We start from the raw sequence: 27,927 nt of genomic DNA, 5'->3' as shown, positions 1-27,927 counted from the left end.
GCCGTTACGAGTGTGGCCTTGTGCGACAGCTTGAGCTGGAGAGGGATGTTCTGAGGTTGAGCCCCTCTGAAGGAGGAGGAGGTTGGTGGACGTGATGCCGTGGAGAGAGTTCCCTGTTGCAGCACATCTTCGTCTCTTCCTCCAAGAGCTGCTGGTGTGCTTGCAGGCTGAGTGCTTGGCTGCTGGGTTTTGTTGGCTTGGCTTGCCGAGGAGGTGGGCGGCTGTTCCGTCTTGCTGTTTGTGAGCCTCCACCCTGGACTGTCCACTGGCAGATATCAGCCTGATGGTGATGCTGCAGACCCTGGAGAGATTGTTCTGCAAACCTGGGGGAATGGATGGCTGGGGAAAAGCTGGTGTCAGGTTGGTTGGGTACAGGAGAACAAACCCAGCAGCAGGATGTTAGAAATGTCTTGGCAGCAGGAGACCGGAGATTGTATTTGCCGTATACCAGGAATGCGTGCCTTGACCAAGGATTCCTTTCCTGTGTGGGTTGCAAGCAAAAAGCTTTTCCCTGGTTGGAGTATTCATAGGTTTGCTCTCTTGTGCAGGCCTTGATGTGTGATAAGGGTTGAGCTCGCCCTGCCTGGTTGATTCTTAATATATTTCAGTAAAATCTCAGTCATCCCTGGGACCTGAATCCATCGGAGAACCAGAAGCTGCTTTAGTGAGGCCTTGTGGGGGTCTCTCAAGACTGTCCCGTAATCCAAATACCGACACGGTTGGTGCTTGATAACTTAGGGTTCAGGTAGGTAAAATGGGTTTTAGCGTTAACACTAAGCTGTGATAGCTCATGGATGGGGAACATTGCGAAGCAGAGCAGAAGGCTGGGGTGCTGGTTGGGACTGGGGTGGAGGTACCTTCTTCCCTGGGCTGCCCGAAGGGGTTTAACTTACAGTGGTTAGACAGTGATCCAGCACCTATGTGTATCACAGAAACAAGGCCGGGTTTAATGCAGGTGCATTTCATTTTTTTTCGTTTTAACAGAGAAGCTAAAGACTAAAATAGTCCTGGGCTTGTAGTCTGACTGTTTTCCCCTTAGTCCAGGGGAAGGCTGAGGTGTGTTAACCAGGAGCCCCCACTGCTGGGGCAGCATGTTCAGATTGGTGTCACCTGGAGCTGAGGGAAGGGCAGCTGCAGGCAAACCGCAGTATATTGATATTGAACTGTTCCTTCTGTCCTTGGCCTTTAACTGTTACCCATCTCTTTCTTTCTCTCCTTTGCTGCCTTCTGTGATGCTTGGATGTGCAGAGCGGCAAGGGCTTTTGGAGAATACCTTTCACAAAACCATCCTGAAAGTAGAAACGGCTCAGGTAAGAGAATTGCCATGCCTTGTTTATGTCTGAATGTGCATGCACCTGTTTAGTAACAGGCCTTTAAATGAAAGTGCATTTATTTATCATAAAGGGTTAGCATGAGAGCTCAGCAGCAGAGAGGCAGGAGAAGTCACCCTCTAGATCTTTGAAGCCCTTGAGGAGCAAAGGCGGTTTGGTGACTCAAGGGTTGCGTGGGCTGCGGGGACAAGTTTGGTTTTAGTAGCCAAGTGCCCTGTCATAAATTCAGCCTGAGAGCTGATGGCCTTGGAAGAACTTTCAGCTGGGAAGTGAAAGACTGCACTGCACAAGGCTTCTGCACTGGTGTGTCACTCCGAGGTCTTGCTTTCACTGGGGAATAAAAAAAGGTGAGTTATAAAGTGTTAACTGATGTGCTTGTGTATGTAATGTGCAGCAAGCTGTCTGTGCTGGCAGAGGTAACATCTGGGTTTATTCCCAGGCTTTGCTTCAGCAGGGGTTATAATGCGATTTGCCTTGTCTAGTTGAGGACACCAGCATGTGCTAATGTGTTAATTTTTTAGACTGAGATATAGTCCCTGTCAGCTTATGATAAATTCTGCTTGATGGGCAAGAGAGCACAAGAGTAACTCGCTTGACTTCTAGCAGGGCTGTCTTCACTGTGAGGAAAGAAAACATTTTGCAGGCAATAAATTCACTACAAAACCTATAGAAAATCCAGTGGAATCCACAGAAAATCCTTTGTGAACACGTATCACGTTGTTTTGTAGTGCTGAACTCTTTTGCAGGGGATAAAGGTATTAAATAGAATGTAGTGTAGAATTATATTGTAATTTTATGCACACTTTAAGTTTGTGTGTTTAAACCTCTACAGGCAGGAAATGCCTCTTGCTAAAAGAACAAGCCCTGTCACACTAGCCTTTGACAGCCATCTGAATGAGTCTCTGCCTTTTTTCTTGGATCTGTTCTAATGACCTTCATGTTGTCCTTGGCTGAATTGTGCCAACTTTGTGAATGGAAGGGCTTCAAAACACTGTACTGCTGTTTTCTTTGATTTTTGTCAGGCATGAGAAACTCCAGTGACAAATTACTTACAATATTTGATCTAAGGACAACCAATGGTGGTAGGAAGGGAAGGGTAGAAAAAAGCTGGGGTTTAATCTGGCTGAGCTGAAGCGTCTGTGAGGCAGAGAAGGAAGGGGTTGGACAGACAGTGCAGAGATTTACTCAGCTTTATGGTGCTCCTATTTGCTTGTTCCTCTCTCTGACTGTAGATAAGGAGAACATGGGAATGGCCTGATGTGACTCCTGGATAATGTACCCCTTTCGGGCTCCCCAAACCAGTGCTTAAGCCCTCTCTGTGCTTTTAACATATCCTTAAGCTCTCCAGGGAAGCCTTCTCTGCCCCCTTGGTGTATCGGGCTTGAGATCATATTTAAATCCAAGCCACTGAATTGAGTTGCTGCAGATAAGAATCAAGCAGCGAGAGGTACACTTGGATATACCACTGTCCTTATGGGATCCCTAAGTATTGACTTGGAAATAAATAAAGTTCCCTAGAAATTACTCTAAATGAGGGAAAATAAGAATCATAATTTTTTAAGGCATCTTTTGAAATTCTGTAGTGTATAGTTTAACATAGCCCGTAACATTTCTTTATAAATAACCATGGTGGGAAGGTTACTATCCTATAAAAATGTTGAGAATAGAAAATTTGGCTCTGTTTTGTTCATCCCAGTAGTCCAATAACAGAGAAGTCAACTCTCTCCTTCCTGCAGAAGTTCTGTATATCTCAGTATTGCTTTTGCAAGGTTCTGAGCGCTTCACCTTTGGCTCAGCAGAGCACTTAAGCTGCATCATTAGCTTTCATCCCATGGCTCCAGTGAAACAAATGAAGGGCCTCTTCTACATCCGTTGAAGATGTGGCACGTATATAGAAGTACCTGAATCTGCTCCAACCCATCAGCTTGGCTGAAGAGAGGACGGAGAGGCAGTGTTATGTCTGTACAAACCCACCAGTATCCTGGAGTTTAACTCCTGCTTGCGTGTGTTGGTGGCTCAGGTCCACAACGCTCAGCACGCTGAAGAACTGAGTCCTCGGTGCGTGTACATCTCTGTTCACAGCACTCTGCACTTTCACTGCGATTGTCTTTCCCTGGTGGGATAGGGCTGCTTTCCGCTGGGATAACCCCAGCTGTGTGTGTGGATGTTCCCTGCACTGCCAGCACACTGCAGCTGGGATTAAGGCTCTTGCCTAAATGTGAGCGGAGGGAGGCAGGCCTTGGCTTCAGTAGTTTATGGTCCAGAAAAAAAGGGTTTAAGAAATGTTTAAAGTCATTGATGAAGGCAGTGAGGGAAAAGGGTTGTGGTCTTTGAGGAGCAGGATGGTGGCAGAGCCATTGGTGGGATAGTGGAGGCCTAAATGGAGGAGGGAAGGGAAGGATCCTCCTCTTCTGCAGATCCGGGAGCAGAACCCTCCTCTCGCCCTGCGGAGGACAGTCTTCATGCAGAAAATGAGGTGGGTGTGAATTTTTGAGATGATTTCCTTTGCTGCTTTACCTGCTAGCTCAGCTCCTCGGCAGAAGGGTGGAGCTCTGTAACTCCCCGGCAGACACAGGAGACCCACCATCCGGATAGAAGTGCCACGTCTGCAGAGACTGCCCCAACTTACTCTGTTTCTGCTGCACTTTGTTCTCTGAGGATCATCCATTTTGGTTTGACTTTTTTTATCTTTAGAGTCCCTCGACTTCAAGGGAAGGAGGTGGTATAACAGCTTTTGCATCCCACCTCTTACTTCACATTCCACAACTGATCAGAGAGGTGTTCTTTGGTGGTAACTTTGACACCCCAGAATCTATTTCTGGTGGCTCCTCAGGAGAGCTTGTGCGTATGTGTGTGGCAGAGCGGCTTTGAGAAATTGGGGAGTGGTAATGAAGAACTACAGAGGGATTGTATATCAGCAGGGTGGGCCAACTGGCCTGTCCAAACATTTTAATGAGGGGCCAGTTATTTGAAGGCTTTGTTTACCTTCTGTTTTCAATGAAATTGCAGTCTGTCCATGCTCTGCTTCTCCACTAGGCAGTGGGTGTGGAGTTGAACATCAGCAGGAGATAAAGAGGATTGCGGGGTACTGCAGGGGGTACATGGAGTGAGAAAAAGGTGAGGTGAGGGAGGGTATTTGTTGTTGGCTATAACTTTTGATTCTTCCTGCTGTGAGGCGTGAGACTTGTCTCAGAAATATTGTGTGACTATCCCTATGCAACTCTTCAGTGTCTGATTCTGGAGGAGGTTTTTCCAGGTGACTTGGGAGGTACGTGTGCCTCTCCTCTGTCGCTTGGCTCAGGGTGCTCTGACCGTGGTCTGTGAGGTTACAGCAGGGGTGATGGCAATACAGAATTTTCTTCTCTTTGTTTGCCTTTTGGAACAGGGAAGCTGCCTATTGACAGTGTATGAGTTGCTGGCAGAGGATGAAGGGATTGTTCCTTTGGGATCACTCAGAATTTTTCTTCTGATCTTTAAGATATTCTGAAAAATGAGAAAACAGTGGGTTGGACTCTGCTGCAGCCGGCAGGACACGGCTCTGTGAAGGGAGCTGGTGCTGAGGTGATAACGTATCTCCTGCTGGTCTTCCTACCTCTGTTCACGGCTGGCTCATTCATGCAGGCTGAAGGTCTAGGAGGGTTCCCGAGACAAGCACTCTCCGATGTTCAGCGTTCGTTCTGACTACAAGGCTCCCGCCAGAGCCCTGGCTGACTCTTGCAGCTTTCTAGTACCTTCCAAAGACTTTCCATCTTGTCTGTGGCGTGATTTCAGTGTAGGAGTGGGTGTCCCTTGGGACAAACCGAGAAGGCAGACAGGGAATAGGATTGAAATATTGTGAAAGGGAAGTGTAAAAGGGCTGCGGAGAGCAAAATGTAGAATAAATAATCACTCAGAGTCGCACCAGTGCTTGTGGGATAGAGTTTTGGGCACTCCCAGAGTCCCCTTCTCCCAGTTTAGACGTCAGAGGCCGCACACTGAGATACTGATTTAGATTTCTTTATCTCCATGCACTGGAACTATGAGAGCAAAAAAAATACTGAGGGCATGGGGCAAGATGACAGCAAGTGGAGCATTTGAGAAACTTCATCCTCTCTGGGGCAGCAGTGGTGCATCCTGGTGAGGTGGGATTCAGACACAAGGATCCTTTGCTGAGGAAAGGAAGGGGGTTATGCTGGGTTTTTTTCCTGGTACTTCTTCATCACGCGGTTTCTGTTTTACTCGGTCAGGTTGTTTGGAGGGCAGCTGCTGCTGCTGCTGCTGGAGTGCCCGGGCTGTCGCTGGAGGGAGCGGCGCTGCTCTGCCTGCTGCGGGCTGGCTGTGGTGGGCAAGCTGCGTGTGAAGGGCTCTGGAAGCAAGAGAGAGGGGAAGATTCCAGCAAGTATAAGGTGTGCTTGGTGCTGCAGAGATGATGGGCCTTGGGCCAGAGCTGCCTAGTGGTTCTTGACCCAAATTCTCTCTGGTTGTTGTAGAAACAGCATGGCTACACTGACTGGTTTGAATCAGTATGAACCAGAGGTGATAACTACCTGAAACTGGTAGAAGCTTCTTTTTAAGCTCAAGAGAAGTAATCTTTGCTTCTTTCCTTTGTTTTTACATGATGTTTCCTAAAACTTGGTGTGGAATATGTTATTTGTTTATAAAGTGAATAAAAACGTAGGTAGCAGTGTTACCGTGGAGATGCAAAGGCCGGTGGTGGAGCTGCCACTTGCTCCTTTGGGTCGTGCTCACAGTAACAATTTCATCTGTTCACATTAATGCTACAGGCCAGACTAAAAGGTTACTCATCTATGAGGCACAATGTCAACAGCGCCTTCAGTTTGTTTGTTTTCTAGGCTCATTTCAGTGCAGAACACTAATTGGAACCGTTTTGTCATGGTTAAGTGACCTGTTTTCTCAGAGCAGCTCCCTTACGGCAGCGGCCCTGGCCTTTTCCCTCTGGCTTTGCAGAGAAGCATGTGACGGTCCTTGCTCAGGAGTGGTAGGGTCAGGGTGCCCGATAAAGTCACAGTGAGCCTGCCTTGGTCAGGCTTCGGGTAATCCCATAGCGAATGTTGTGCATGACATTTGCTCGCTTGACTCTGAAGCTACTGCACGGCTGAAATGCCACCCTGACCTTTTTTTAATTGTGGTATCTCCATTTTTATCTCCCTACCTCATGCTTCAATATTTCAAACAAATTTCCTGGGTTTTAACTTGCCTATTTCTTGACTACATTTCAACCCTGCAGAGCAGTGAGGCTGGAGAGCAGGACCCGACAGCCTCGTAGCACACCCTGACACACGGGAGGTCTCAGAACTGAAATTGCAAGAGAAGCTGCTCAGCCGTGCTGTTTGAAGAGACGTTACTGTTTTTTCGATGCCCTGGGCTTTAGCCAGAGCACCCATCCGCTCCCCTCCTTGAGGGTGTCACCTGGATTCCTACTGGTGTAGGATAAAAAAAGCAGTAACTGCATTCCTACTGCTGTGAGCAATGCTGCAAGTCCATATACTGTAAACCTAAAATCTTTCATCTTCAGTGGCCAAGACAGTTCTTTCATTTAAAGTTGGTAACATAAACATCAGGTTCAGAGAGGTTCAGCTGAGGTAGAGCAGGGAATAGAGAACTGTTTCTCTGAAATTTATTTTTCTGAGATGACAGATGTTTTTTTGATAGGGTTTATGTGGATTCCTCTTTGCCACTTTGCTGCTGATACTGGAGCTGAGGTTTTAAATCTCAGGTGCTTTAATCATCGCTTTGGCTGCTAAATACAGTAATAAATTTGGGAGGTTGTGGGGTTTTTTTAAGCTTCTGACTATGCCTTGTGGCTATATTCTGCCTTGATTTATAAACCTCTCATCCCATGGGGTTATGAGGCAGTCTGCATCAGATAGGAGTTTGGCTTCGTGAGTCCCTCCACTCATGAATGGGCATCAGTCAGCTGAGGCTTATCCCAGCATGTTCCCTCCTCCTGAGCATTGTTGTGCCAGTGAAAGAAAATGTGAAAGTCCTTTCACGGTTAGTGACCTGGGTCAGAAAAGTTAAGAGTTACTGGATGAGAGAGGGTGTATTTTAAGAATCTAATAGTAAAAAGTGCCTAACTGTCAGAAACTATGTGTACTGAGAATGTGGATTCATTCTTTCCCGAGATACTGCAGATTGACTGGTGCAGATTATCACTGCTGGTGGTGGTGGTGTCTTTGCGACATGTGTCCTAACGACTGTGGTGGGCAGTGCTGCGTGGAGGGTGAAGAAAGAAATGTCAGAGAGGAGCAAGTAAAGCCAGAGAGATAATGTGTTCAAGGAAATAAGGCAGGTGAGAAGTGGATTGGCCCTTGGGATGGGACTGTTGAGCCCCCAGGCTCTGGACAGGCTGTTAGGTTTAGCCCAGTTAGATAGGGAAGTGGTGAAGATATGATGGGATGTTTCTGTTACCAATAGACACATGATCTACAGATCACGCATGTTGGTCCTCTTCGTCTTGCTGTTAAGTATCTTGGGCACAATAAATCCATGTAGAGCACAAATCTAGATGAAAAGAAATCCGTTTGAGCAACCCGATTTGTCTGCTTCAAGGTAGCTTTGCAGCTGGGTGAGACAAAGGTGTTGCTGATGAAAGCAAGTGGGAGAGTAGAGTTGTTACCAGGTCAGCTTCATCGGGGTGGCTGAAGAGGATGGCGCTGAGCCAAGCTTCCCGAGTCACGCTGGCCGGGGCTGGCGTGGCAGTTTGATGGAGCATCTGGTGGTGGGAGAGGTGGCAAGAGCAATGTGACAATGAAGTGGAACGGAGCAGCGGTAACCAGGCAGAGGGTGTTAACAGCAGCCTGCTTCAGCGGACTGAGAAGGCAGTTCCAGTTGCTGCTCCAGTCCCCTGTTACTGTTTCTCCGTTCTCTTCACTGAAGGCTCGCTTTTAATTCAGCATCGATTTCTGGACCAGCTTGACTTCTTTCCTAGCAGAAGCAAACTATTAACCTAAAATGCCATAGTGGAAGCAGGTGTGGTGCTCTGGCACCTGAATCCAGTTCACGGCATGCACAGACCAGGGAACCGGTCACTGGAAACCTCTTGGCCTGCTGGTGCAGGTGAACACGTGCAGGTGAATGCTAGTGCAGACTTGCTTCCTGAAGTGGTGCAGGTTTCTTTTGAGAAACCAATAATTCATTATGATGGATGTTTGAATCTCTTTTCCTTCCATATTAATTTTTTTTCTGTAGATAAATTCTTTATTAACTAGAAGTCTTGAATAAAGCTTCACATTCCCTTTGGGTATGAAGTTGCTTCTTCAGTGTGTAGTTACTGAAGGTGCTAAATTGAATGGAAAGAAATAATTATCCAGTGGTTTGACAAAGAGAAGGCATACTGGTGTGGTGGCAGGCTCTGTAGTGTAGCCCAGGAAAACTCCTAGATAAGGACAAATGAGAACACCTTGAGTTGGGATGAGTAAGATAGGAGGAAAGGATTATCCTCACATTTTGCATGCTCAATCAGACAGACATGTCAAAGAATTGTAACCCTGCCATGATTTCAGTAAAAAGTTGATTCTTACTTGAAACCAGTCATGTCCCACTTGGGGGGGACTGTTAAATTTGTCTGTAAATTCTATGGGGCTGAACAGACCTCAGTGCTTATGAGACAGGGGCTGGAATTGGTCTCTCGGCACTGTGATTTTCAGCATTTTCAGACATACTATACTTTGGGCACTTTGTTTTTCCATCTACCCCCAGATAGCAGGGTTCAGAAGTTCTTGGATCTCTGAACTGCGGTGCTGTCGGTGCGTGGGTAGCGGTGCCCAATCCTGTGTGTTTGCTCTAATGAGGCTGTACATCTTCCATGGAAGTATTCATCTCAGGAGGAGCAGGGGCAGCTGTCAGCCACTATTTTGTGGTGTTCTTAAGAAATATGTAGTGTCATTGTGCCCACACAGATTAGTAAGTTTGACAAGTTGAGATGAGTACTTAGAAGCGGCCTTTGTTTTTAATTTCAAAGATGGTGTGCTTGGCACTGTTAGCCAGCACAGGTCTTGGCAGATCTTGAGGTGGTGTTTTCCCAAGCCGTGCCTACTCCAGAGCTCAGGTAGTCTTGGAACTGGAGAGGGTCTGAGTCGCTGGAGAACAAATGTGGTGGCTGGCCGCCTATTGAGAGGTGACAGGTGGCTGGAGGGACTTTGGAGCCTGGGAACACTTTCGGCACTGGTTGGTCCATGGCACCGTATCCTGCAGCTGGTGGGACTCGGTGGACATGTTGAATGACAGCTGATGGTGCAGCTTCTTCCACACTTGAATGGCTTGCGGTTGTTCTGGTGGTGGCCATGGTAGTCCATCAGGCTCTGCTGGAGGAGTTGCAGATGTCTGTGCTGGCTCTAGACAGGAGACCATGGGTGAAGGAGACCACTGCCCGCCTTTCATATTTTAGCTGGACAGTACCAGTGAGGTGCATGACTCCTCGCTACACCCAGAAATGTTTTGGACTTCACATGAAGTCTGGAAAGACAGCATCAGCTGTAGATCCAAGAGGCATAGCTCTGTCTTTAGGACTCTTTAGGGCTCAAGAAGTGACACAGCTGCCAGCTACAGCATCCGGAGACTGAAGTCTCATGAGGAGACCAATGAAGCAAACCTGAGTTGTGTCAGCTTGACCGGTCCTGACAGTCACTTCTTGAGCGGAGTGGCCAGAGACATATTTATTGCCTAGTAGTGCTGGAGGAAGTTGTAGCTCAAGCAGAAAAATGAGATAAGGCTGACATGCTGTGCCAGTCCCAGCTAGATTCAGTTCAGTCTCAGCTGCAGACAGAGCAGGGGAGAGCCCCTTGGCAAGGTGAGCACAGTCCAGGATGGGCTTCAGGTTCAAAAGCTGAAAGTGGACTTCCTCAGCTTGGGAGGGCTCTTTGCAGAGGGGCACAAGAGCACTTCATGGGAAGCAGAATGCGGCAGCAGTGAAAGGTGCGTGTTGCACACATACACCATCAGACTTGTCCTGAGACAGGTCTCTTCCTCATTCATCTCTTCATGGCCAGCTACAAGGCAGCCAAGCCTCAGATTGTTGCTGAGTTCTTCTGGGTCGTGGGAAAGTAGCTAAGGGAAAGATGTTCATTAAATATCTAGTGAAGCAAAGGCTTGCGTTTACTTTCTGCCTCTGTTTAAAATGCTGCTGTCTGTGCTGGACACTGATGATTTTATTTTTTTCCGGGGTAGTAGTCACATGAATAATGCATTCCCTGCTGAGCCTTTTAACAGTCCCCTAGCTGCTTCCCATCTGAAGGGAAGTGTAAGAGGTAATTAACAGCCACTTGAAAAAAGGATTAGCAGGTGGGTGGGAGCTACTGTTGGGATCATGCATGGAATTGCCATGGAAATGTTGAAATTTCCTGGCACTTCATCCAGTGTGTGGGCTCCAAAGATAGATGCACTCATGGGTCTCTCTCCTTTCGATCTTCCTACCCTAAAAAGGGAGCAGTTGCGTTTTCCTTCAGGACAGGTTCCGCCGGCTGTGCTGTCGCCATCTGCACACAGGATGAGGCCAGCTGACCAGGGATGCTGCGGAGCAGGATGCTGTGTTGCAGCTGTCGGCTGAAGTCTTTTTGCATTTCTTTCATGTCAAACCAATTGTCAGAAAATCAGAGGGAAAAACCCCAAACTCTACTGGTTTCCCCCTTTCCCTTAGTTCTAAAAAAATAATAACTTGGTGCACAAAACGCTCGGAGTTTGTCCCTTTGTAGAGAAGCTGGTGCTGGTCCTTGTCCGGTGAGCTCTCAGCAGCCCTTGCGTGGCTAAGCCCAGCGATGCAGCCAGGACTGCGCTGCTGAACAAGGGCTGGTTTGCATGTAAGCATTTTCAGGCTGTGCAGTGAGACCTGCGTTTGCTTCTTTGTTTGGTGGCCAAGCACACTTAACATGGGTATATTTGTGAGAAATCTCTCATGTCAGTGCCAGCTGTGGAGGTTTTAGAAGACTATGGGCACAAACTCACCTGAAAAGGTTCCTGGGGGAACCTACCATATCTCTCCCCCCCTTCCCCTTTCTGCAGCAGTAACAAAGAGCCTCCTGAATTTGTCGGTGCCTGGGGTGCTTTGGTTTTAAGGAAAGTGTGCCGTTTGTTTCAGATCACCTGTTAGCAGACTCCTACATTGGACAGGAGGACTCCCCTGAGATGCAGCAGGCGGCACAGAACAAGCGCAGGCTCTCTGTCATCTCAGACGGCAAGTTTGAGAGGAGCTTCTCCGAGGAACAGGCAGAGAAGATACCAAGCGAAGGGCCGAAGCCACGAGTCTACACAATCTCTGTCGAGAGGCCGATGCTGTCGGACCACGAGAACGAAAGCATGGAACTGGTGGTGATGAAGGGGGCTGCCCAAGAGGAATGCCACCACGGCCACCATGTGCACAGCGCCGGCGGCTCTCACGGCGTTGGCAGGCATTGCAAGGGCTGGCCGGGCAGCCGGCAGGGCTCCAAGGAGTGCCCAAACTGCACCCGGCTGGCTGCCCCTTCCCAGCATTCCTTTGACCTGGAGCAGCATCAATCCAGCGAGACTGGGTGGCACAGAAAAAGGCTGGAGAGGATGTATAGTGTCGATCGAGTGTCTGGTAAGTGAGGGTGAGTGCTGGGTGCTGGAAGGACACAAATGGACTCATCGACTCAGGGTTGAAGGGTGGCACCCAGCTTATCCCAGCATGGAGGTTTCATTGCCGTGTGCCTTGAATTGGGCCCTGTAGTGTTTCCCCTTCAGCACCTTGCTGGTACCTTGCACCAGCATTGATGGAAAGGGATTGTCAAAGGGGGAATTCAAAATAAGCTGAGTCCAGTTTGAGGCCAGCTCATCCAAGCCCTGCAGTCTCTGCTCCTAGCTTGCCAGCAGCAGGTGACTTGGGTGGTTTTCGTGTCAGCTTCATGTAGCTTAGTGTGGTTGATCGCAGCGGGTTCCCTTTCTGTTGAAGGAAGAGCAAGAGAGCAGGGGCAGTGTCAAAGCACCTACCTTTGTGCTTGTCCAGGAGGTGGTTCAGAGCAGGACCCTTTCTCCTCTGCCTCATTCTGGGGCTGAGGCGGGTGAAATCTTTCTGAATGTGCCGGAGTGCTCTAAGGGAGCCTCAGCTCCGCTCAGGTACGGTGTTCTGGACTTCGGTGCGTCCCTGAAATGCCCGTCTGCATGGCTGGAAGCAGTTAGGTGGGTCCCTCACGTAGTGCTGCCTCATGGTCTTTCCATAAATGCCAGCAAAGACCACAATATTGGACTTTCTTCCCCTTTCACTATCCATTTGCTCAATATTTTCAGGGAATGGGGCTTGTAATTATTCAATTACATTTAAAAATTCCTGATTGTCTTTAAAAACTTAACTATTAATCAAAAAGATGTCACAATCTGTATACTTTGAATTATAAACTAATGCGCAGTCCATTTTGCCTGTTGGCTCTATATGTGGCTGGCAAAGAGTCTGACCTAATTTATCTGAATTTTTTTTTAAACACACATCAAGCCTTTTAGAGCGGAATGTCCAGCCAGCAAAGGTCAAGGTTTTCTCCTTGAAAATAAATTGAGTGTAAGGACTGCGGAGATCGAATTGCACATCTTTCCTGGGTTCATAGTTTTCTAGTAAATATCATAGTGATACTTACTGCAGGTAAAATCACAGAAAGGCTGGGTTCGGGACTATATTTTCATGCCTAGATGCTTGAAATTCTGTAACTAAATTAATACATGAACTAATACTAAAGAATAATTAGAAAATAATTTATTATCAAGTGTGCAGAATACCTGCAGTACCGCTAATTCCTGTGCATAGTTTTTAAGCTTTGTTTCTTTGTTCCCTGTGATTTTTGGACTTCACATCAGACACTATGTGTGCAAGTTTAGACTTTATTATTTTTATTGCTTAAGTGCAAGAACAGGAGTGAGAAGAGTTTGCCTCTTTGGAAACCTTTTATTGTTTTATCATCATATGTGTTTTACCTGCTAAAGCCATTTCGGTCCCAGCCTTTCAGGAAAGGAGATCACCAACCCCAGGGACCTGGTCTTGTGGGGATCAGGGTGCTGAGCTGGATCAGTTGCAGCCTCATGATGTGTGCTGAATTAAGAAAGGGAATATTTCCTGGTCTAATGCTGATGGATTTGTGTTGAAAGCTTTCCTGAACCTATCAAAACTGTACTCTGCACTTTGGGACTGAAGCAGGTTACTTGATGCAGAACTGAAGGAAAGCTCCAGGTCACTAACAGAGGACTTGAACCCCTTATGGCTGGAGCAAAATGCCTCCGCTGGAACACACATCCTAGAAAATGCTGTAGAGGCATGCTACATTCTGTTTCTGGGTTTTGGGGTTTATAAGTATTTTCAACTAGGCAGCAGTTTTGGTTAGGGCTAGTTATCTGTGTGAAACGGAGATGTGCCTTTCCGAAAATATACTGGAGTGGTTACGTAAATGGGAACAAAGTGGACAGTGCTGACCCGGCAGCTGCCTCCACGACTATTTCATGTTTCCTACAAGCAGGCAGCAGCTACCCTCGGGGCTTGTCTTGAGCTTTGGAGCGCTTGCATGTGTGGCTGCACAGGCAGCGCTGTGCCTCGGAGACCAAAGCCTGTCACAGCACTGGCACCATGCAATGACAGTTTTCTTAGCTTGGTCTTGTTTGCGCTCTCTGTTCATGCCCTGTTACTCAGAGAAAAACTGAGAATTGAATGGCACAACTGTTGCAGGTTGCAAGAAGTATTCCTTGGAATGTCCTTCATGCATGGCTAGCGAGAAAACAGAGCAGAGGGGCATGGGGGTGAGAGAGATGAATTTCCTCAGAGGTTCACTTTACAGCGCTGCTTTCTCTGGATTTACACATTATTGCAGCAAACCAACAGTCGCGGCAGTTAGGCCAGATTGGCATAATTTCATATGGATTTTTATGCTGAGTTTATGCTGCCTAACACCATTCCACAGAAGCACGAGCTGTCATCTCCTCTGCTGCTCCCAGCATCTGATACAAACACATCCACTCACGGAGAGAGGTGCCGAGATTTTCGTGCAGCCTGGCAAGTGGCCGGAGATGCTGAACGTGGTGGTGGTGTTCCTCTGGTCTTACCCAGGCACATGGTTCCTTATTTCATGCAGTTGATGGTAACAAGAAACAAGACGCTCTGCCTGGCCAAAAATGAGCATGCTACCTGCTCCTGGAAGCAAAATACTTGTAATCTGAATTTTTATTAGCTGGATGAGCTCTGGAGCTGAGCCGTGTTCTGTAGTCCATGGCTGCGTGCCTCCCTGCTGCTGTTCTACCTCTGGCTGGTAAAGAGGCACCTCTGAAGGGTCCCAAGTGCTTTATTCTCCACTGGGTGCTGTGGGTAGGGCAGTGACAGCTTTCCTGGGTTGACTCCTGTCTATCAGAAAAGGAGCGGAGGCTTCCAGCGATGGTCCAGGCAAAGCCTTGTAAGGATATTAGCTCTTGTTCATGAGCTCTGCTTTGAATCAAAGCTCGTGGCTTAAAAAGCTGTAAAATGTATTAAGAGATTGTCAGTCCTTTGAGATGCGTAGTCCCTGAGAAGTCTGTACAGAACTGTGGGCTAAAAAGGAATTTGTACAACTTCTCCTTCACCTCTTCTGTGGGTTCAAGGCTTCAAACCAGTAATTCATTTACAGCCTGAGCTGTTTTGCATTTCTTCTCTCTCTGTTTTTTGGAGGAGAGCAGACATAGGAACTTCATAATACATATTTAGCGTACTAGAATGCAGTTTTCATTTAACATGCATATTTCCTTAGAGTGCCTTTATCCAAGGCTTGGCATAAACTGTTAGCTGAGAAGGAGTGTCTGGTACAGCTTTCTGTATGATTTATTGGAGGCTGCACTTCAAAGGAAGCCTCCCCAGTTGCATTTAGCATTTTTTGCATCTGTAATTGCAGCCACTGTTTGTACTTTCAGGAAACAGCAGGATCAGTCTGCGGTAAGTGATGATCTTGTACAAAACGTTTGGTAAGATATCTAGTCTGTAGTAATTATGTCTGCAGTATGCGTGCAGGGTTTGATTGGGTTTTGGCCAATGAAAGTGAATAAAAAAATGCTCCTGACAATGCCAGAATATTAATGACTAAGATACTGTAGTTGCTAATGATCTTAAAAAGTGAATGAGTGAAGCAAGACAGGTCAGCAATATGTGGCAAGACATTAAGCAAGGAAGCCACAAACTGGGAGTGAAGCAAGATGAAAAATCAGGTAGCCCCAAATCCCAGGGATCCGGTCCACTGAGATCTCACGCGTCTTGTGTCAGTGGATTTTAATACACCTCTGATTCCCTGCCTGACCGCCTTCAGCCTGAGAGTTCTCAGTAGGAGCTGCTTCTTGGTCAGATTCCTCTTCCTGGTCACCACCATCCCACACACACAATTAGGGACTTATCTTGCTGCCTGCTTTTTGTTTTAGTGGTTATTACATGAAGATCATGGGGTGTCTTAATGCAGTGGAATTGGGAAATAATCCCTACGTGGTTCAGGCAGGGCTGTTTACAAACACAGGGGACCAATTAAAGACAAAGTATCTGCAGATTGGATAGCTGATGTGCAGTTTGACTTGTAAACCCAGCAAAACTCTTGAAGGGCTGGTCATCAGGAGCAGGTGTGTGAAGGTTTTATTGAAAAACTTCAGTGGAAGAAAAAGAGAGAGTATCTCAGCCTTACAGTTGTGACGAGGGGAAGGTGAATGCTTTTTGTCTTCCACAGGAGGCTGGATCAGAAAGAACTGGATGAATGGGACATTTCAAACTAATGGTACTAAGGAAAAGGCAGAGGCTGGAAAACACTTTTAATAAAAAATGTTTTTGCCTGTTTTTTTTCTTGTTCAGATGTCTTTTCTGTAAGTTTTGAATTATTATAATCTTCCATGCTTAGGATAGGCTTTCATTCTTCATTTAGATAGACAGGCTACAGTTTAATTTACAAAATACTTGGTTGTAGTGTGCGTATGTATGTGGAGGATGAGACTCTCCTTTTTAATACAGGGTAAGATGCTGAAGAAAAGTGCTCGGAGAAGGAGCTTGGGAAGTCTTGCTGTCTGCACGATGTCTCTGCCTGCTGGATTCTCAGGTTTTGCTCTCTCTCTTCCAGATGATGTCCCCATACGAACCTGGTTCCCAAAAGAGAACCTCTTCAGTTTTCAAACCGCTACTACAACTATGCAAGCGTAAGTGGAACCACTACTGTAGCTTTTATTGTGTATCTTAAAGCTCGTGGCCCACTCAAAGCTGTATCTGAGAGCCTGGAGCAACTGAGTTGTGTGTTTGGCACCGCAGTCCCGGGCTGAGAGACAGAGAACCTTGTCTCTTACTGATTTCTTTTTTGCACTCATTAGTTCTCTTTCCTACTACTCCCACTTGTTTAGTTTTACCTTTTTTAACTCCTTGGGCTACCCAGCTCTTCTTTGCTTCCCTTATTTTCTCTGTGACACTGCGCCCCATTGCTGGCTGCCTCTGCAGAGCGAGGGTCCTGTGGGAGCACCAGCTGAGCCCCTCCAGCACTTGCTTCTGCTGCAGCCACTGCCCTGAGGGAACGTTATTCCAGGCTCGCTCTGCATCCATCACTGCTCCGGACATGATCTAGCCCTGCAGCTTCTGCACTGGTCTGGTTGTTTGAAGCAGGTGTCAGTAAATCTCTGCAAAGCGTGAGCAGGTCTGAGCTAGGAACAGCCTCTCCCTCCGCACTCCATGCCCCTGGTGCCCCTGGTTGCTGTGCGCTGGGAGGAGGAAGTTCTCAAAGCACTGAAGATGATAAGGGAAGGCTCATTTCCAGGTTATACCCAGCTTGTCACAAAATACCATCTTCCTGGTTTCAAGTATTTCCTACCTGCCTGGCAAGCCCAGACAAGCAGTGAGCTAAATGAGACACTGTTCTAAGGCCCTTCTCCAGCCCTGGCACCTTTTTCCTGTGTCCTTCCAATGTCTGTGTCACCTTCAGCTCTGCTCCTCTATTTCTCCTTGGCAAATCTGGTGTCCTTTTTGTAATTTCTCTGCCATTTTTTCTTTCCCTCATACGTTTCCCTTCCCAAATCCTAAAAAGCAGCTGGTTGTTGATGTTGGGATAACCCAGACTGGACCAGACCCGTAAGGACTGATGCAGGGCAGGCTGGATCCAGCACTGGGGAGAGGGACAGCTGCTGAGATAACTGGAGGACACCTGCATCCCCCAGCAAAAACACTTATCTTCCTGTCCTTCCCCTCCAGCTCTGCTGGAGGTGTGACCCACCCTCCCAGCATGGGGAACAGTATGGGGGTGGCATTTGCCTGGTGCCAGCCTGTGGAATCTGATGGTGGTGGTGGGGTGCTAATCCCACCCTGAGAGTGGGAGTGAGGGGTCTCCAGGAGTTTCTGCTCTCTTGGTATTGTCCTAGCGCTGCTTCTCTGGCCTGTGTGTCCCTCTGCCTCCTCTTCAGGGGCTGTAGGTCCGGTGGTACCCTGCTGGGTGACCCTCCTGGGCACCGGCTGACAGGGCCCGTGGGCAGTCTGAGGGCTGTTGGACAAAAGTTGGCGAGTAACAGCGAAAGATATGTTACAGTTCTGATTTGGACCAAACCATGCACAAAATCAGGACATTTCCTTTGCCTTCAGGCACATCCTTTGCTGTCTGAAGTCATCTTTGCTGTGCACAAGGTTTGTTGCAGGATGGTGGCCTGTGGCAAGGCCCACAAGGCTTGGAGCTGCTGGAGGCCCCAGGGAGGTTGGTTTGGGGAATGGTGCCCTAAGGAAACCCTTGAGGAGCACAGCGCCTGTGGTGATATAGCTCCCTGGTTAACGTTTCTGGAGATTCTGTGCTGCCTCCAGAAATGGCACAGAAACATCTCCAAAAGTTCCCTGGTTGGAACAGCTCCCTCAGGTGCCGCAGTGCTCCTAGCCTCTGCTCTGGTGTTTTCAGCCCATCGTGCTTGCTTCCTTCATAGACCAGGCAGTGTGAGCTGACTTCACAAGTCCTTGTCACTGTGGGAGAAGGTGTCCCTGCTCCAGAAGCCCATGGTGCTGAGCTCCCACCACAGCCCGACAGACCACGTTCTGCTGTTGGTGATACATCTGAATGTTCTCTGGGTCTTCATGGAGCTTCATTTGCATCCAAGCCACATGTCAGTCTTGCCCTAGGGAGGATTTAGCTCGGTCAAGTAGGAGTCTCACCACTGAGAAATGTTTCATTTAAAAAGCAATTTCCTTCCACCTAACAAGAAATATTCCTTCTGGAGTGAGAATTCCCTCAGAACACTGGCTGGGGCTGAGCACTAATGAATTCCTCTTCTCTTTCTTTTTCCCTGCATCTCCTGGAATCTCTAGCATCTCGTAAGTATAATCTTCACTTTTTTTATTTCCTTGTCTGTTGGTGTCCTGGATAAACCTTCCTCTCCTGTTCTGTCCATCATATTCACTCCTGCTTTCCCAGTGCTAGGGCTGTTTGTCAGCTGGCAAGAGGTTAGATGGCTGCACCTGACAGGCCTGCGTGGACCACGCCACAACCATCCTCATCCTCAAAATGGAGATTACAGTTGCTAGCATGCCTTTTTCCCTCTTGATCCTGGTGTATGGAGGTTTTGTGTCTGCAGTCTTCTAGGTCCATTCCTCTGTAGCAGGGATGACGGTGGCTCACCCCCGTTCTTTGGGCCGTGCTCTGGCCACTCTTACATTTGCTTTAGGAGCAACTGCTTGTCCGGCCACCTGCCCTAGGGAGTGAGGACCTTTGGTTTGGTGAGTCTTTTGCCTGGCCTCTGACTCGCACGCAGTCCTGCAGGGGCTGGCTGTCTCCCTTGGTCAGCGTGGTGTCTCTCTGTTGTCTGGCGACAGCTTTCCTGTCTGTTTCATGTCCTCTCCCGTTCCAAGCTGTGTAGTTGGTTAATGGCTTAAAATGGTTTCCCAGGGCATTCAGGGGCTACGCAGAGAGGAAGAGACGGAAACGAGAGAATGATTCTGCAGCTGTTATACAGAGGTAGGGCCCGTTTTCTCCCCTAGCCGTAACCTTGCCCAGTGTTGCATGAGCCCTTCGGGTCTCAGTAGTGACGCTTGATGACGTTGAACGTGGTTGTCCCTGTCTATGTTGCTGTTGGTAGGGACACTAGCGGTGGCTGTGGTGGAAATGTGGAGGTGAATGATGCTGCAGTGCTCGGGATAGCTGATCTCCCTCTTCTTAAAGGAACACTGTCAAGTTTCTTTTAAGCTTCCAAATATAATATACAGGATCTGTGTCTCAGGCAGAAAAATATATTGTGTATATATATTAAAAAAATGCGTTTTCCTCAGCCCTCTCCCAAAGATTTGGAATTTGTTTGAGATTAGTTGAATATCTAACCAGTGACTTCTGTGTGCTGTTGCTGCATCTACAAATGCACCTCAAAGATCTGAGACCTAGGCAAAATGAACATCTCTACTGACCAGAAGTCTATTTCTTTCATCTTTTTTTTAAAGAACAGAAAGAAAAGAAAAGAGGATGGGGACTAATTCCTTGTCCGGGTATTACAGAAGGGTCCTGGTTTCCCTCTGCTGGCTTCACAAGGCACATCACTTAGCTGCTGTGGTGATCAGAACTGTTCTGGTTTTTTAAATGTGCCAAGGCTCGTGTATTTTGTCAGCCTACTGAGAAGGATAACACAGCAGTTGTGTCATTGGCTGAAAACTGCCATGATTGCTGTTCAAAACAAAGTGGGAGAAAAATATCAGGTTTTCTTAACTGGGAAATTGCCAGGAAGATTTTTTTTTTTTTTAGCAACTTAAGGGTGGTGGTTTTTTTCATCAATAATGGAAAGAAATAAGAATCAAAACTAAAGATGCTGGAAACAAATAGACAGTGTACCTTTAAAAAGAAAGAGATTTCTCTGAATTTTTTAGACAGAGGCAAGTGTTGGTTAGAAAATGGTTTGTTCACACGGGTTACAAGCACAGGAGTAGGAGTTGTATACCTTGGTCATGCTGAGTAGTCAGGACAGAGGACGGAGTCATGTCACCCTTGTGCTGAGCAGCCACCATGTCCCCTCACCTCCTGGTGACACTGAAGATCTGGGCAGGATTGTACAGTGGGAGCCCATCTGCATCTATCTTGTGATAAAGAGGAGAGAGGGGCCCAATGATGGGCTTTGGTCAGAGGGGGTTTTGTCTGTGCCACGCAGGCAGACCCAGGATTGCTGGCAGTTAGTGTTCAGCTCTCTTCTCCAGCGGGTGAGGAGGACCCCAGCCCCACCACAGTTTCAGATGCTTGCAGGGCAGCCCTTCATGGCCTCAGGTGTTTCAGAAATTCTGTTGTTATCACACAGCCCCCGCAGTGCTTGGCCCCGTGTGTCTGGCGTGCGGTGCGGCTGGTTTGCGTGGCACGGCACATGCGCTGGTGCGATGGATGTTGCTGCGAGAGTGCGTGATGGCCAGTGGTTCGCTGGACCTTGTGACTGCTGCAGGGAGGAGCTGGGGAGGAGAACATGAGAGGTGCTGCTGGGAGTTTTGCAGAGAATCGATGTACATCAGTAGTTCTGTCATTGACCTCTGTTTGGGTAAGGAAAAGGCTTCTTTGCGGAGTGTGAATGAGCCGCCGCAGGCAGAGCTGCGGGGTGCACAGAGTGGGGCTGCTGCGTCTCGGGGACCCTTTGGCTGGGATGGACACCATGGAGGTGGCGCAGGGTCATGCGGGCTGTGTGGAGCCTGTTGGAAGGAGGACTGTTCAGGAAAGGGAGTGATAAGGAGATTTTATCACAGTAGCTTTAGGGATGCTTGTTGAATTTTGTCGGGTGAAGAAATCTTGCTAACAGTGGGTCTGGTGGGTGCAGCTGCAGGAGGCAGGAAGACTGGACAGGCTTGTGCAGCCCCACAGCTCCCAGAGCAGATTGCAGCTCCCCGGGGAGCTGTGCCAGTCCTCTTGTGCTAACATGCAAGCGCAGAGGGGCCTCAGGACCAATGCAGCTGCAAAAACCCCTCAGAAGGATCTGGGTGGCCACAGGATGCCCACATTAAGAGGCAGTCACAGGCTTGCATCTCCTTTCCAAAATGCTTTTTTTCTAGAAGAGCTGAGGGTCCCATTCTCCAAGCATTTAGTGCAATGGTGAACCCTGAGCAGCTGGATTCTCCCTGGAGCTGCTCTCAGCAGTATTTAGGAGATGTATGTAGACAGCTGCCCTCAACCCGCACTCGTGGGACAGACCAAGCTGTCTAGGCAGCTGGGAGCATCGCTCTTCTATGGCAAAGACCGCTTAACCCCGCTTCCCCCAGGGTCTGAAGAAGCTCCTCCGCAGAGAGGACAGCTGAGCATTTAACAGAAACATGGTTTTTACTCCAAAATGCCAAAAGCCCAAAGGATGTACCAGTGGCCTTGGCCATTAACATTGGTGCTCGGTATTTGGTATGATCTTGGTCTCACAATGTACCATAAAGATTTTCATTCTGATATGTTACAACGTATCTAAGATCTGTCTGTGTAAAGAATGACCCTGGTTCCCTTAAAATATTGTATTTGTTTGGATTTGAATCTAACGTGCACTAAGACAGCCCACGTTATCAGTCATCACGCACTCCAGAAGGCTTTGTACATCGAGCCAGTCCAGCATGTGTTGGTGAAGCGAATTGCTTTAGTCACTTGTCTAAAGGAGGCAGTTGTCTGATCCACAGCGGTGAATCTTCACATAGCCAAGTAGAGCTAAAAAAAAATCTTTGGAAAATAATATTAATAGCCCAAGTGCAGATGGAAATTTGTCGTGGAATAATGTTGCTTCCAGCTTCACTACACAGCTGCTAGTTTTCCTTCTTGAGCTGCAGAATTTGGATCCTGATGACAACATGGGATCCAAGGCCAAAGTCGGGGACAGTGCAGAAGGTGACATGGGGTGGGTGCTCTCCCCAACATGGGATCCAAGGCCAAAGTCGGGGACGTGCAGAAGGTGACATGGGGTGGGTGTTCTCCCTGAGGGCTGTGTTTGTGTTGCTCTCTGTACAGGAGCAGACGTGTCTGACTTTCTCTGAACAACTTTGTGTCAGTGCTTGAAGTGTCTTCCAGTCCAATTAGTTCGCTAAAACATCTGCATGGTTGTGACGTGTCCTTACTCATCCCACTAACTCGTGTGTGAGCCGAACAACTTGTCGTTTTACCCGTTTCACCAGCAGCATTCTCTGTTGCTTGATGTCTGCGGTGTACGTTGGTGGACAGAGGGGATCTAGGAAGGTTCCCTGACTGCGGGTGCACAGGCTCACCGACATCCCTGGGGGCTGCACAGCAGGGGAAAGTCACCCTGACTCAGTTGGGTTCACAGAGGGGTGACACTTCTTGATAGTCCATGTGCTGCATCTTCCCTGTGTCTCCTCTGTGTCCTGTTTGGTTCCTGTCCCCTTCGGTTCCTGGCTAGGTGAGCAATGAGAAACTGAGGGAAATGGGTCACTTGCACCTGGAGGAGCTGGACAAAGCGTCCCTCTGCCATGGTCTCAGGAGTGGCCAGGAAGGTCTGTTTTACACAGACCTGGCTACAGAGTGTAACTGCTCCCCGAAGCTTACCCTCTGGTGGACTTTCCTCTGGAGCTGCGTACTCTGCAGCCCCACTGAACCCTGCCTGCGAGTCCCCGGCAGGGGACACATGGTTCAGCACAGCGCTGGCAGAGAGCAGACCCATGGGGACAGTCAGCCTTGCTGAACGGTGCTAGCCAAGGAGGAAGAAGCTGCTTCACTCTTGCCCAGCTCTCTGCCCTGGAGAGCAGAGCAGGCTGCATGGTTGCTAACAGCACGGGTGGGATTTTAGCAGCTGCTGTGGATGTGTTTGGGAGCAAGCACAACCATGAGCATGCTGTGTGCATGCGGAGAGAGCAGAGCCCGGGCACCCCACCTCCCTTATGAAGCATGTGTGGAAGAGAGGAGACAGGGAGCAGTTCCTGCTGCTTGCCGGGAGAAGAGGGAGCGTTGCCAGCACGGGCAGTGGCAGTGCCTTCAGCAAGGTTGCTGCACAGGTGCTTTAGTCATGGGAAAGTGAAAGCAGGCTGTGAGAAGTGGTCTGCCATTAGGCTCTCACTTGCCCTGTACCACCAGCCCAGGGAGTTCAGAAGAAACAGCCATGCTCTTGACAAACATAACCATCCCCAGCACTGAATAGGTGCAGGCTGGGAGCCTGGTCTCCAGCTTTTGAATGCCCAGAAGGAAATATGCTGTCTTCCCAATTTTATTTTTTTTCCTCCCATTTTTTTCAGTCCTGCTGGGCCCAGGTGTTGCTTCATATTACTTTTCTCAGACATTTTGTTTGGCCTTTCTTTCAGGAATTTTCGGAAGCACCTCCGCATGGTGGGGAGCCGAAGGGTTAAAGCACAAAGTAAGTGAGCACCTGTAATGTGTGGCTGTGAGGAGTTGGGGATTGTGCTGGTGGGACACAGGGAACCCTACACTGTGCACAGATGCAGGTAGAAAGGACTTAGCGTTCAGCTGGACAAAGGATTTGACCTGCTGATGCCATTTTCCCCTGCACAAAAGAAGGCCAGGTTGGTGCAAGTCTCCAGGACACACAGAAGTCTGCAAGCAGCCTGTAAGCTGTCTCCGAGGACCCTCTGCCTTGGCTGTGGGAGATGTCTGTGGCCTCAGGGTGAGGAGTGGAAGGAGAGCTGCAGCATTCTTGTTCCATGTGCGTGTGGTTTTCGATCATCACCAGCGTAGATGCTTGTGAGGAGAACCAGAGCAGAGAGTCCAGCAGAGCTGGCGAGGGCTGCCCTGGCCACGTGCTGAAGCTGCAGACCAGCTGTGGCTCCTTGGGGACAATCGATGCTTCACGTGCCACATGGACTGGCGACTTTCTCTTTGGTCACCGCCAGTTCTGCAGCAGGACCTGGTGGAAAGTTGTCCGGTGGGAGCTGAGAGGATGGTGGAAGGGGAAAAAAAGAGGAACAGGGAAGAGATTGGAGCAAGGGGGAAATAAGGGAGTGTTATGCCTCGCTGGGGAAGAAATCACCTCTTGAGCCTGGGAAATGGCAGTTCCCTCTCCATGAGCAAGGCAACACTCCTCTGTAACTTGTTTGGGGCAGCTCCCTTATTGCTGTGAAATGGGCTGAGAATGGTGTAGCCTACTCCTGAGAGCTGAGGATTGCTCCAGAAAAGGAAACAGCTTGTTCTTCCCATCCCTTGGGCAGGCATTGTGTACAGACTGCTCACAGCAAAGTGTTGCAGAGTTGAATTTGCATTCTTTCCTCTCCTTTCTCATATGCCATGGGAAGAGCAAACAGCATCGCCCTTTGAAGTGTCTTTATTGGCATCTGAGTTAGCACTGCCTGAGATGAAGAGGGCTCACCTCCCCCTAGAGCTGTCTGGAAGTTCAGGCATGCCTCTCTGCCTTGGTAACTCTCGGGTCATGTTTTCAAAGCTTTCTTCCTGTGTACAAAAGCTAAATGCCTGGTTTTAAATGAAAGCTGAGGATGGAGATCACCTGAAGAACTTCCTATGTGATTTGTCTCCCTGGACACCCACACTTGGATGAGCTGCAGCAGAGGACAGGTTGCTTCTCAGCTCTTGTGATGCAGATCTGCGGAGAATTCCTGTGTCTATGCTGCAGCAAACTTGCTCTGTGTGCTACCAGAAAGAGGTATTAGTGGCTCCAAGTGGCTGTTAATCTAGGTGTAATGGCTCTCATGAAGGCTTGCCAAGGCTGACATTGTGGTTGGCAGTTCCCAGGAATTTGTCTGTGGTGCAGCCAGCTCGGCCAAGCTCCCTGGATTCTGCTTAGAAATGCTGGTACAAACGATAGAATGCCTGTTGGAAAAAAAGAGAAAAAGAAAAAGAAAGCTGGGGGGAGTGCTCACAAAATGCAGGCAAGCAAAAGCTGAAGGATTTCCTCTTTTGCAAAAAAAATTAGAAAATGTGAGCTTTCTAGAGGCCACTTCTCAGTTTGGTCCAGCTCTGGGATGTCACTAGAACATGAAGGGAGAACTGGGGAACTCCTGCCTTCTCCTGGTCATGTGTGTCATTAGCTGCTGAGTACATCTTCCTGCGAGGCCTTTGAGTCAGAGCATTTACACTGGGACACTGGAATAGCTGTGATTAAATTGAGGTTTGAGCAGCGTGCATGTAAGGAGAGACTACCAAGTGTCCTCCTTTGTCTGTGTTCCATACCCCCTAATGGTTCTGCTCAGAAAGCGGGCACTTTGGCTTCTGCTGTCTCTTGCTTGCTGTGTGGAAAGGACTCATGTTTGGCAAGTGGAAGAACAAGCACAGGGGAGTCCATGATGTGTGGCTTTGGTGGAAATCTGCTGGATGTTTTGTTTTGCTGGCAGCGACAGAGGTGGCTTCAGAGTCTGTTAATGTCGTGCTTTGGTTTTATCCTAGCATTTGCCGAACGGCGTGAGAGGAGCTTCAGCAGGTCCTGGAGTGACCCAACTCCCATCAAAGCCGATTCCTTCCATGACTCTCGAGAAAGTGAGTTCTGAGTCCTTTGAGCTTCCTCCTGTGGCCAAACCCTCCAGCTGAGGTGTTGACTGGAGTCCCGCTGGAGCAGCTCCTCTGTGCCCTGTTGTCCTATCTGTGATCCTTTCAGTTTCATGAGATCTGAGCGAATAACACTCCAGATACATGCACCTGTTCATCTGTGTGTACCTATATTTATCCGTACAGCACAACACATCTAACCTCATGTCACTGTGCAGTTTCCAAAGGACACCCAGTGCTACAGCTCTCTTACAACCCTCTGTTCCCATCATCCCTTATTCGCTTTGGGACCAGACAACCTCCCTGAAAGCACACCAGTCCAAGGGGACATGCATCATGGTGAGGCCAACCTGCCTGGCTTTCTGTGCCAGAGCCCCGGCTGAGCTCTTTCCAAGGCTAGAATAGCTCAGGAGCACAGCTGCAGCACTCTGTGAGGTGTAGCTTTCATTTCCTGGCTGTGCTGGCTGCACAGATGATAGCTTGGGGCAATCTGATCCTCGTTTGGGCTGCTAGGAATTCCTCTGGGAATCCCCAGTAATGCTGCGATGTTCCGCTTGTGGGGACTGAGATGCTGTTGTGTTAATTTATGGGAGGAAATGCCAGCATCTTCCCACTGTCCTTTTGTAAAGGGAACAGCTGTCTTACCCAGATTTTATTGAAATCCTGTAGGCAAGGGATTCAGTGGAGTTTGCTCATGTTGAAACAGGTTGTGTGGTAAATGAATTTCACTAATGAAATGAATTGCCCTCTCAGGTAAGCACGAGATCCAGCCCTCCTAGCTGGAAGTTGTAGAGGGAGATGTATGAAAGGCCAGGTTCAAAACATGACCCGATTGTTCCTTTGCAGCCTGATTCCTCCCCGCTCCCTCAGCTAACTCAGAGGCAAATGGAAAAGGCATGGTTCAGCCAGGCTCCGGGCACTGCCCACTGACACTCGGACATCCCAAAAGGCACAAATCTTGGTTCTCTTTCCTCACTCCCTGGCTTCAGGGACACATCTCTGTCTTTAACCTTTAACGGTCGATTATATTCCTTCCAGATTTTTTTTTCCCCAGGAGGCATTGAAGGCCAACAGGTAAGGCCAGTTCAATGGAGAGCAAATTGAAGTACACTGTTGTAATACTGCTGTGTTTGTTACGGCTGTCCTCACGCTCTGGGCGTTCTCTGCCAGGATCAATTTGACCAGCAAGGCAGAGTTTCTTTATAAATCACTCAGAAGTCGTAGTCGGAGCAGTAATTATTACAAGGAGACCAGCTTTGAAGTCTTTGGACTTTTGCTCATCAGCTTGGCAATGTTGAAGTGTACAGAGTCTGTCTGTGTTCTGTCCCCTCCATTTCTGAAATTACAAGGTGACTGTTGTGAGTTAGCATTTGAAAGCTGAACGTGGTGGCTGTGAGAGTGATGAAAAGTTCCGTGATATGTGGTATCGGGCTCTGTGTGTGCACTCTTTATTTATCCGTTAAGTGTTTGTCCATTTAGAGACGCCAGCCCCCAAGTGTGGTGTCTGTCGCTCTGTGGAAGGAAGGAGGGCACAGGCCTCATGGCTTGTGTTCCTCTTGGGAGGTAGCTGCCCGGCAGGATGGAGTGGGGAAGGCAAGCTGTTCCGCCCCTGTAATGCACACTCTGTTCTGGCAGGCCATGACATTCAGGATTCCTGCGGCACTTTGGACGGTGACTTTGACTTGAACTGGGAAGCGGAAAAGGAACTTGAAGCCATGGCATGTGACGGAGAAGACTTTATTCCACCAAAAATAATGGTGAGGATTTCCAACTCAGGCACCTGTATCTGCTCGGGCTGTCTGTCCTTTCAGAGCTGCTAAGTTTAAGATCTTCATGGGAAGGGCCGAGTCTGTTGTACAGGCAACTCTTTGGGTGTGTATGAGGGTCACTCAGAGACCAGCCAAGACATGACACAGTATTCAGCATCTGTTATCACTGGGGATGTGTTGAAAGAAAACTAGAAGTGGAAGGAGCTGTAGTCCAACCTCAGATCAGAGCAGGACTGTGACCAACACTGAGTCGAGTTAGCCTGACTCTCGATAACCCTAACAATAGACACCTGAGTCCCTGGTCCCAGCAGTCCCTCCCTCCTGTTGTTGCAGCTGTGTGTCATCCCTTGAGATACTTTCTGCTCTTTTATCACTCCTTGATGCTAGGCTCCCCCCTGCTCTGCTCCATAGAGTTTGGCAGACAGGACCAGGTCTGACACATCCCTTCTTTGGCCAAATGCACAAGTACTCAGCCAAAATGGGGTCTTGAGCTTCCAGCTT

At 48.5% G+C, this 27,927-nt stretch overlaps 1 protein-coding gene across 1 annotated transcript in view; it reads left to right on the top strand.

Annotated features, from left to right (window-relative positions):
- The first annotated feature begins 1,240 nt into the window (after positions 1-1,240).
- Positions 1,241-27,927, top strand: part of NSMF (NMDA receptor synaptonuclear signaling and neuronal migration factor) — a 35,428-nt gene continuing 8,741 nt past the window's right edge. The window contains exons 1-8 of the mRNA XM_010080877.1: positions 1,241-1,310; positions 11,407-11,886; positions 16,376-16,451; positions 18,580-18,585; positions 19,157-19,225; positions 23,509-23,561; positions 25,559-25,648; positions 27,293-27,414. Coding sequence (XP_010079179.1) covers positions 1,241-1,310; positions 11,407-11,886; positions 16,376-16,451; positions 18,580-18,585; positions 19,157-19,225; positions 23,509-23,561; positions 25,559-25,648; positions 27,293-27,414 — 966 coding nt within the window. The remainder of the gene's footprint in view (positions 1,311-11,406; positions 11,887-16,375; positions 16,452-18,579; positions 18,586-19,156; positions 19,226-23,508; positions 23,562-25,558; positions 25,649-27,292; positions 27,415-27,927) is intronic.

This window comes from Pterocles gutturalis, unplaced genomic scaffold (assembly GCF_000699245.1).
Source record: "Pterocles gutturalis isolate BGI_N339 unplaced genomic scaffold, ASM69924v1 scaffold17016, whole genome shotgun sequence".
Taxonomy (NCBI): Eukaryota; Metazoa; Chordata; class Aves; order Pterocliformes; family Pteroclidae; genus Pterocles; species Pterocles gutturalis.
Note: the sequence above shows the minus strand (reverse complement) of the source record. Positions and strands in the feature narration are given on the sequence as shown.